Source organism: Serinus canaria, chromosome Z, assembly GCF_022539315.1.
Source record: "Serinus canaria isolate serCan28SL12 chromosome Z, serCan2020, whole genome shotgun sequence".
In the NCBI taxonomy this organism is placed as follows: Eukaryota; Metazoa; Chordata; class Aves; order Passeriformes; family Fringillidae; genus Serinus; species Serinus canaria.
The window spans coordinates 26,752,736-26,762,915 of NC_066343.1; the positions used below are offsets into that span (position 1 = coordinate 26,752,736).

General features: G+C 45.3%; 1 protein-coding gene across 5 annotated transcripts in view; it reads left to right on the forward strand.

Moving 5' to 3' along the window:
• Positions 1–2,911, forward strand: part of TEK (TEK receptor tyrosine kinase) — a 40,249-nt gene extending 37,338 nt beyond the window's left edge. For all 5 annotated transcript variants that reach the window (XM_018921578.3, XM_018921577.3, XM_018921576.3 and 2 more), the window contains 3 exons: positions 109–205; positions 701–800; positions 942–2,911. In XM_018921578.3, coding sequence (XP_018777123.1) covers positions 109–205; positions 701–800; positions 942–1,016 — 272 coding nt within the window. In that variant the 3' untranslated portion in view covers positions 1,017–2,911. The remainder of the gene's footprint in view (positions 1–108; positions 206–700; positions 801–941) is intronic.
• The last annotated feature ends 7,269 nt before the right edge of the window (positions 2,912–10,180 follow it).

The following is a 10,180-nucleotide window of genomic DNA, read 5'->3' on the forward strand; positions in this document are numbered from 1 at the left end:
TTTGGATTAATTTAGCTGTTATTATGTTAGTAATTTCAATTTCAACTATGAAATTAAACTTTTTTTTATTAAAACCTGCTTCTATCCATGACAATGGTTAAACTTTAGGTGGAACACCATATTGTGGAATGACATGTGCAGAACTATATGAAAAACTTCCTCAAGGGTACCGACTGGAAAAGCCTCTCAACTGTGACGATGAAGTGTGAGTATTGCCTCAGAAAAAAAAACAAAAAATGAATAGAATAACAGCAACTTTAGCTATATAAAATAGATGATTTCTACTAGAAACTAACAAACAATTTTTTTTACTGGAAAATATAAAAACTACATTAAAAATTTTTAAAGTACACAAAACATGAAAGCTACATAAAAAAAATTTAAAACTGCATAAGTCCTATGTATACAACATACACGTGGTAATTTGCCATGAATACTATCTCAGGCTCTCTGTTCCAGCCAGTTATCCTGTTGTTTGCACAAAGGACCAGGGTTTTAGCTCAAAGAGAGCTTTTTGATTATTCCAGAGTAAAAGAAAGTTCTTTTGTGACAGCAACCAACTATGGAAAATGTAACTTCAGCTATGTAGAAATCCATTTCCCTCTGAAAAGTGGAATGTACACAATCTTTAAATTATCAAACATTTGTAACTTTAATGTGTATATCTAAACTATCAAATACTGTTGTTGGATTTTTAAAGGTATGACCTAATGAGACAGTGCTGGAAAGAGAAACCATATGAAAGACCATCATTTGCTCAGATACTGGTCTCACTGAACAGGATGTTAGAAGACAGGAAGGTAAGAATAAAACTCAATTTTATGTAAATATATATACTTACAATGATATAAATAATTAGGCTATGCATAATTTCAATATTATTTAGGGTTCTTGAGGTAATGCACCTTCCATTATATCTTCTCTCCTTATTTCCTTTTCAGACCTATGTGAATACTACACTATATGAGAAATTTACTTATGCAGGCATTGATTGCTCCGCTGAAGAAGCTGCTTAAGACAGAAAAAATCTTCATTCATCAATGATGTATTACAGAAAACCATAATTCAATCTGCTGGAGCCCCAAATGTGATGTGCTGTGTAGAACTGTGTATTACTCTAACGATATATAATACAGCAATACTGTTTTACCGCAGTTATGTGTGTATATATCACACAGTAACATACACCTCTGCCTTCACAGGCTGTAGAAGTGTATATATTGTCCAAAGCAGGTATAGACTATAATCATGAAATCTGTTGTTTCATTCACAGGGTTTTCTTTTTTCCTAGATATATGTAGATATGATGTCTACATACATATTGTAATGCATTAGGTATTGACATCTTAGAGGTTTTTTTATATTTTCGAAGAGCTACTCATAGCAAAGTGGTAACTTATTGCAGTATTCCATATACATTTCATTGTGTTTGAAAGAAAAATGCTGGGCAGCTGCAGTGCAACAATGAAAGTTGTAATCCAGCGTCCTCAACAAGGATAATTAAGAGAGACTCCTGATGGAATGCAAAAGTCAGCTAGTAGAAGTAATCTAGTCAAAAGCTCTGTTGAAACTTGTAAGATAAAAGGCATACTATTGTTCTTTCACTGCCTATCATGACTGTCAGTTTTTGCCCATATACAAAATATACATATATTTTGAAGTGTTTAATGTTATCAGTGGAAGCCACACAGCAATATTCATGAAGCGCAGTGTTGAGGAGTGTACTACGTATTGTAAACCACATTTTTACAACTTGCCTGGATATACATGAGACTTACTCAATTTGTATTTCATTTAATAATTTCAATGCATAATTATAAATTACTACCTACTATACACAAGTAGGGCTTACTTACTTTTGTTTATTATACCCTTTCATCTGTCTGTAGTGTGGTATGGCTTCTTACAAAATATCATACTCAAATGCTTCAAAACAGTGAAATTTGTCCTGCCAGAAAGCTCCCAATCCTTAGTTAAGACAAATAACTGCAGGACTGGTTTGAACTTCTGGTGTCAAGCCAAGTACCAAGGGTTTGGTGGATTTACCCTACTCAAATTTCACATAGTAGCCAACTTCATGTTTTGCACATATGCCCCCGTCTTGCCCTTGACTCACCAGCTCACAACTGTCCATCAGACCACAATGACGTCCCAGATGGGTGCAACAGGTCATCCCCTCAGACTTGGAGAAAGATGCGTGAGAGAGTGCAAGATTTCTCCTTCTGATTCTTACTTTGTGGATGGGTATGTGATTGGTTGCAAGGTGGGGGTATCTCAGCAGAGCATAGAGTAACATTAATGACATACACCAGACTGACTCAAATAGAATATTCCCTATTAAAAGGGAATAAGCCAACAAACAAGGGTGCTGAGATGACTTGTGTGGCCTTGAGATAGGCAGAACTTGCACTGTAAACCAGGTGCTAGATGTAAACTAGGAGTTTATTGTTGGGGATTAAAATAAGTTTACTTGTAGAATATTAGAAATTATCTGTGTAGTTTTAAATTTAATTGTAACTTGCTTTCACCTTGGCATGAGAGGGCCCTGCTCAAAACTTAACACAGGGGAACTTTAAATGAACTCTTATCATAATGGCTAAGCAGTGGAGAAAACAGAGAAAGACTGGTTATCTTCAGATAAGGGCTGAGACCCTGGAGGGTCCCAAGACTGCCCCAATCTGGAATATAAGAGTAGTTAATGGCACATGATCATGGATAATCCAATGAGGTATTATAAGACCCCAGACCATAAATCCCCATAGGACTAAGGGGCTCATGCAGGGCATGTGACAAATGTGTGAAGGTCGGGTGCACAGACTGTAAGGGTACAAAGGCCCAGGGATTTCTTTGGTCAGGGTCCCTCTCTGGTGGCACCCAGCTCAAACTGAAATAAACCAATTCTGCCTTAGAACCCAGGGTCCAGTCTCTTCTTTGAAGTTTACACAGAGCAAACAGATTCACTGAACCAAAGTACAGCTCAAAAAAAAAAAAAAAAAGAAAAAAAGAAAAAACAAATTCCACCACATTTTTCAAAATAGACTACTTGGCCAGTGGTTTTTGAAGTGTGGGCATTGCAATTTGCAGGTGAAGTACATTCTTACCAATCAGTGAGGTGACTAAGAATGTACCTCCAAGGGTGTTTTCAAGACTTCCAGGCAAATGTGGTTAAAACCATCTGCTGGAACTGCTCCAATTCCTTTACAGAATTTTTCAGAGGTACAAAGAGGTTCTTGTCTCATACTCTTACACATTTCTAACAAGCAGACACAAATGACTGTTTTGCTACTTGATGTGAACGTGGTAAATTTTTGGCATCTGTGGGAAATTTTTACCTGGAACATTATGTCACATAATTAAAGAATCAGAGTGTTATTCACCAACTCAATAGCTCTTATTACTGCCTGCATTTTAAGTGCTTAAGTCTCACTGTAAATTGTCCTGAAGGACAATTAGGTCTCCTTATAAATATTCTTCTTATATTATTTTACAGTGTAGCATGTAACAATTTTCTACATTTATTCCCTGGACGTATCTGTAGGGAACTGGCTGTAATCGATGTAAAGAAAGCCAGACAAAACAGTTTAAACAGAATGTGGAACTTAGTAAATGGTGGTGCTAGGAAACCACTCATTCAAAATGGACAAGCCCCATCAGAAATGGGAGATGTGAGGCAGAGACTAGCTAGACAGGCTACAGGAAGAAGGGCTTAGGGAAACAGAGAAACCACAACTTTCATATATTTGGAACCATCATTCCCTGCTGTCTTACTTTTTAACTAGTTTTTCTGTCCTTTATAAAAAGGGCACTTTCTTCCTCATCCAGAAGTCCTCGCCAGTGGGCTGTATTCCAAAGGCAGTGTAGGCTGGAATTGATCCCAATTCCAAGCCACACCAGAACAGCCACAGCAGAGACTTTCTATCTTTAAGAAAGAATGGGCAATTCAGACGTGAACATCGGGCACTATTCCCTGGGTGAAAATTAGGGAAATCTTTCTACCTTTTGAGGGTTTCTAGAATTTTTATTCTGTCTGGCTCTGAGCTGGCAATGGAAAAGTAATCCTGAAGTGGTCCTGGTCATGCACTCTACCTCTGCGACTGATTCACTGCAAGTTTCCATTGTTTTCATTTGAAAAGCACCTCAAGTGGAGATTTACATGGTGGGAGCCCATGTGATCTGTAGAAGGAGTAGTAGAAGTGACACCAGTCATGATGAAAGCACCACCGTATGAAACCAGGCCCAAAGCCAATCAATTTCTGTGAAGTATTTTGTCTCCAATGACTGCTGACAAATCAGAATGCTAAAGGCAATCTAGAAAGCCAACTTGCGGTAATTCGTGTTTTTCCTGGGCCTTATATGAGTCCAAATCCGGCTAGCATAAGACTAGCCCACAGGGATCCGCATAGACAAAGGTAAAAGACGAGAGGCGCTCTTCTCCACGTGGGTGCAAGTATCCTGTTTATTGGCTTGGGGCAGGACACAGGTGATGGGTCACCCAGGTACAAAAAGCTTGGAACTCTCACACAGGAGGTTTTATACCCTAGGGGGTGAGGGGCGGGGGAGAGAGAACTGGAGCTAATGGGATGCCACTGGGGAGGGGCGAAGCACCTGAGGGATAGACCAGGTGTGTGTAACGGGGGTGTGTGAGGGGGAAACCATGTGATGAGGGAGGGGGAAAACCCGCCACCAGTGATCAACAAAATAAGCTATTTAGTGCAATACAACACCTCCACTTTTTCTGTTAACTACAATTGAAAGGAGATGTGTTGGACCATTTGTGCTACTGATTAAAATTTTGTCCACCACCCCGAGAGTCTCCAGTCCTTGAACAGTCCTCAGATTCTTGCTTGACTTGTCCGATCAGGCTTTTTACTTCTCGGAGGGCTGCGTGGATGTCGGTTGACTTTGATGTTAGGTTCATGCAGCACAGTCCTGTTGGAGCGTCTGTGCCAGGGTCACCCAGATGTTTTGGTGTGGCTGACGAACAATCCACGCAGCTGTCAGACTGCTCAGCGCGAACACTGTCAGACTGCTCAGCGCGAACAGGATCAGAACTCGGACAGGGCTCTTCGTGAGGTTAAGTGGGAGGTAGATTTCCTGTTCTACAAAGGAAAGCAGACAATTTTTTAAAGAAAATACATACAAGTTCATGGGTCTGCCGGAATGTAGCTGACTTTTCTATGACGATTTTTCTTTCTTTTCCCGGCGGCGTCTTCTCTTGGAGGCAACAGCTGCTTGCTTCTCATCCCCGTCTGCTGGAGCTGGATTTTTAGGGATGAAAGGTTTTACCCACTTTTGGGGTATCCATCGAGGGCCTGAGGGGGTGGATACACATGCATAACCACGCCCCCAGGTGACGAGCTCAAAAGGACCCTTGGTTGTCCAAGTTTCTGGGTCCTTAATGAGAACTGGTGGACGCTGTGACAACTTAAACCGGTTGTTATTATTGAAATGACGTAGTACCGGAGGGTTCACGTTTTCAAATGAACAATTCAGAAAATTGATGGTAAACAAGGCTTTACAGAGCTTTTGTTGTGGAGTCATCCACACTGCAGAATTTCCCTGCCTAGCCAGAACTTCTTTGAGTGTATGGTGGGCACGCTCGATCACAGCTTGGCCAGTGGGGGTGTGGGGAATGCCTGTCTTATGCTCCACTCCCCACTGCTGGACAAACTCCAGGAACTCCTTGGAGGCATACGCTGGGCCATTGTCAGTCTTGATCTCCCTAGGGACCCCCAATACTGAAAAGGCTTGCAGCAAGTGTTGTTTAGCATGCGCAGCCCTTTCTCCTGTGTGGGCAGAGGCATAAACCCCACCTGAGTATGTGTCTATGCTGACGTGTACGTATTTCATGCGGCCGAAACTGGGAATGTGTGTGATGTCTGTCTGCCACACTTCACAGCTGCCAAGGCCTCGGGGGTTAACCCCAACACCCAGGGATGGCACTGCCTGAAGCTGGCAATTGGGACAGGTGGCCACAATGGCTCGAGCCTGACTTCGTGTTAGCTGGAACTGGCGGATTAGACCTGGAATATTTTGATGGTATTGTTGGTGACTGAGTTTTGCCTGTTGAAAGATGTCTGGAAGGCGTGCCATTTCTGCTGGAGCTGCAAGGGAATCTGCTTTGCGATTACCTTCTGCAATCTTGCCTGGCAAATCGGTGTATGACCTCACGTGCATCACATAGAAAGGGTGCTCCCGCTGTGAAACCAAGTAAATTAGTTTTGAGAGCAACCTCTGGAGATGCCCATCCTCAATGTCCTTGAGAACTGCCTGCTCCGCCCTGGGCACTACTCCAGCCACGTAGGCTGAATCGGTAACCAAATTAATTGGCTCCGAAAACTTCTCAAAGGCTCTCACGACTGCGGCCAGTTCAGCAATCTGGGGCAACCCCTCCACAAACTCAACATCAGCTTCCCAATGCTGGGTCTGGGGATTTCTCCAAGTCATCACCGACTTGTGGGATGCTCCAGATGCATCAGTGAACACTGTAAGCGCCTTGAGTGGCCTACGACTCCTTTTCTCAGGAGCAATGAGGTGGAATTCCTCGTTGAACAGCTTGTGTGACGGGGCCTGGACTGATACCTGTCCACTGTAGCTGTCCAGGGATAGCTGGAGACTGGCATTGTTCTGGAGCAGGTCATTGAACATTTTCTTTGTCAACTTCTCAGGAGAGCCCTTTCCCTCCTTAGCAAGATGGACTGGAAGGTGAATACACTCAAAGTCACAACCGGCCAGCTCACGCAATCTTAACCTGGCCTTCCAGATCAGCTGAGCTATCAGCTCCTGTGGCTGTGTGATGGTTTTGGATCTCTGATGGGAGAGGAAAACCCACTCTATGATTAGAAGTGGATCTTTTTGTACTTCAAACCACTGGAATATCAATCCGTGTATGTGTGGTAACTTCCCTAAAACAATGAATTCGAAAGGCAGCTCGGGCTTATAACGATGAGCCTGCCTCTCGGCCAAAGCCTTCTGAACTTTTTGGAGGGCGGTTTTTGCCTCTGGGGTCAGTTCCCTGGGAGAGACTAGCTCTCTCTCTCCCTTCAGTAAATTGAGAAGGGGAGCTAGGTCCCTGTTAGTGAGACCCAGCCAAGGCCTGACCCAGTTCAAAGACCCACACAAGGAATGGAGATCTGCTAGGGTTTTGGGATCACTCTTAATTTCCAATTTCTGCGGAACAATGGTCTGCGCAGTGATTTGCAAGCCCAGGTAGTTCCAAGGTGGCATCCTCTGAACCTTGTTTTCCTGCAATTGAAATCCAGCAGAGGTTAAAACTTTAACCACTAGGTCAAGTGTGTCTTGGAGTATTATGTCATCGGGGGCACACACAAGCACATCATCCATGTAGTGTAGGATGATTGCCTCTTTTTTCTGGGCGCGCACTGGGGACAGCAATGAAGCCACGTACCACTGGCAGATGGATGGACTGCATTTCATTCCCTGTGGCAATACTTTCCAGTGGTAGCGCTTCATTGGGGCTTTTCGATTGGTGGTAGGAACAGAAAAGGCAAACCTTTGAGCATCTTCTATGTGTAGAGGGATATGGAAGAAACAGTCCTTGATGTCTAGGACAGCCAATTGCCAATTTTGGGGAAGCATCGCTGGGGAGGGCATCCCTGGTTGGAGAGACCCCATGTCCACAATTCTTTTGTTTATTTCTCTTAAATCTTGGAGGAGCCGCCACTTATCCTTCCCTGGCTTTTTTATTACAAAGACTGGGGAATTCCAGCAGCTAGATGTCTCTTCAATGTGTCCTTTAGCCAATTGTTCTTCCACTAGCTCCTCGAGCGCCTTTATCTTTTCATTACTGAGTGGCCACTGTTTTACCCAGACTGGATCATCATTCAGCCATGTTAACTTGTGGGCGAGGCGCTCCACAGTGGCCGCTTTTAAAAATCCTGGGGTGTCTTAGGAATGACCAGTTTGACTCCCCACTGGGACATGGTGTCTCTACCCCACAAGGGAGCTTTGTAATTAGTAACAAATGGACGGACACTGGCCAATTTTCCGTCTGGTCCCTCAATTTGTACGATGCTTTTTGATATCTTTGCCAATGTGACTCCTCCTACACCTTGGATTTGGCCAGCCACAGGCTGCAAATCCCAATGTGACGGCCACAACCTTTCGGGTATGATTGTCACATCTGCCCCTGTGTCAAGCAACCCTTCCACGTGGAGATGTTCTGTTCCACGCATCAGGTTGCATCCCATGATGGGTTTGTCCTCGCCAACCACTTCTGCCCAGTATACACTAGGTGCCTTGTCATCTACCGAAATGTCTGCTGGGACAGGAATGGCCTGGGTGATGATTTGCCCCTTGGCCAAATAGAAGGGTGGCTGTGGACAGCGCGCCAGGAGAATGAGGTTAGGTATGTCCCCTTTGATCGTCATGGGAGCCACCTCAATCTCCATGGGTGTGTGTGCAGTGTCCCCAGTAACAAAGTACTCACTGTCCAATTTTGTGCAATCTTTTGTAAAGTTCTGCGAGTCCTCAGGTAGGCCCACTCCAATGACCATCCACTGGGTAGACCTGAAAGCAAAAGCTTTGGTGGTCATGAGCTTGAAGCGCTTGTGAGACCACCAGATTTTATCCTGTAAATGGCAATGTTGTTCTCCCGCATCCCCCTTCCCTTCCTCCCCGCTTTCTGTTTTGAGGGAGGTTTTCCCTTCAGAGAAGCCTGCCGCATTTATGTCGTGGTGCTGGGCGGGTTTGCGCTGACTTCGGAGTTTTTTGGTGTGAAGGGTGTCTTCTGTTGCTGGTTTTGAGGGCAGTCCTGGGCAAAGTGTCCTGGTTTTTTGCATATGAAGCAAATGACACGTGTAAGTTGTTCTGGTGACATCTGTCGCCTCCTGACTCCCGGAGATACAGCTGCCACCGTCTCTGGGTTTGTTGGCCTTGACCACGCCTCCCGTGCAGCAAACAGTTCCGCCTTCCTAGCACAGGCTTCGATCATCTCTGCCAGTGTAGGCGGGGGGTTGAGAGGCAGTCCCAGGAGCACCCTGGTGCAGACTTCATTGGCATTCCTCTGTGCCATCTCTTTCACTATTTCCATTTGTGTCTTGGGGTCCCGTACTTGTCGCTCAACCTGTGCACGGAGTCGGTCGACAAACTGCAAGAAACTTTCTGAAGGAGACTGTTTAATGTCAAGAAAACTACCAGTAGGTTCAACAGTTGGTAGGTGGTTAAAAGCCTTGTATGCAGCTTTTGAAACCTTATCTAGAATGAATTTGGACAACACCCGAGCTTGGTCCTCAGGCTTATCCCACTCCCCCTCGCCGCATAAATGTTCATAGGTAATGTTATTGTTTTCTAAATCTTTGGCACCCTGAGGGGTTTGTTTGAGTTCCTCCACGATATCTCTGAGAGATCTCTTCCAAGAGCTTTCCCATAGATCAAACTCTGACTGTGTAAGCAGGCACCGGAAAAGATCCACTATATCAGTAGGAACAAATTCAAGGGATGTTAATGTAGCTCTCATCATGCTTCTAAAAATTTCACTACTTCTCCCAAATTCTAATTGACTTTTGCATAACTCACGCTTTGTATGATATGAGAAGGGCTGATAGGTTCTAGGACCAGCCCTACCACCTGTGTATTGAACTGGGGCTACCAAGGGGATTGCTTCTTCCTCCCGGTTTTTGGCTCCAGGGTTTCCCTTTTCAGCCCCACCCCCGTGGGACCCAGCAGGGAGACCACCCTGTCCCCAAGCCCCACTCCCATGAGAACCGGAAAGGGGCCCACCCCCTCCCTCAGCCCTACTGTCTTGGTAAGCAGGCAGGGAAACACCCTTCACCCCACCCCCATGGGGAATGGGAGAGGGTACACCCCCTGTCTCTGCCCCCCCCACCCCGGTGCCTTGGTAACTAGGAGGAGGGACATCCCCTCCCCCTGCCCCACCCCCGTGGGAAACAGGCAAGGGCACACCCCCCCAGCCCTCAGCCCCACCCCCCCAGCCCTCGGCCCCACCCTCTTGGGACCCAGGCAAGGGGGTGTGGGAAACAGGCAGGGAGGCGGGGCAACCGTGGGAACCAGGGGCGGGGTCACCAGTTGACGTAATGAGAAGCGGAGAAACAACGGGAGGGGGAGGAGCGTCCGAGGGAAGGAAAGGGTTGTGAGACCGGAAGGGGTTGGGGACAGGTGGGCGAAAGGGATTGTGGGGAGAAAGGTAAGTGGAGGGGTG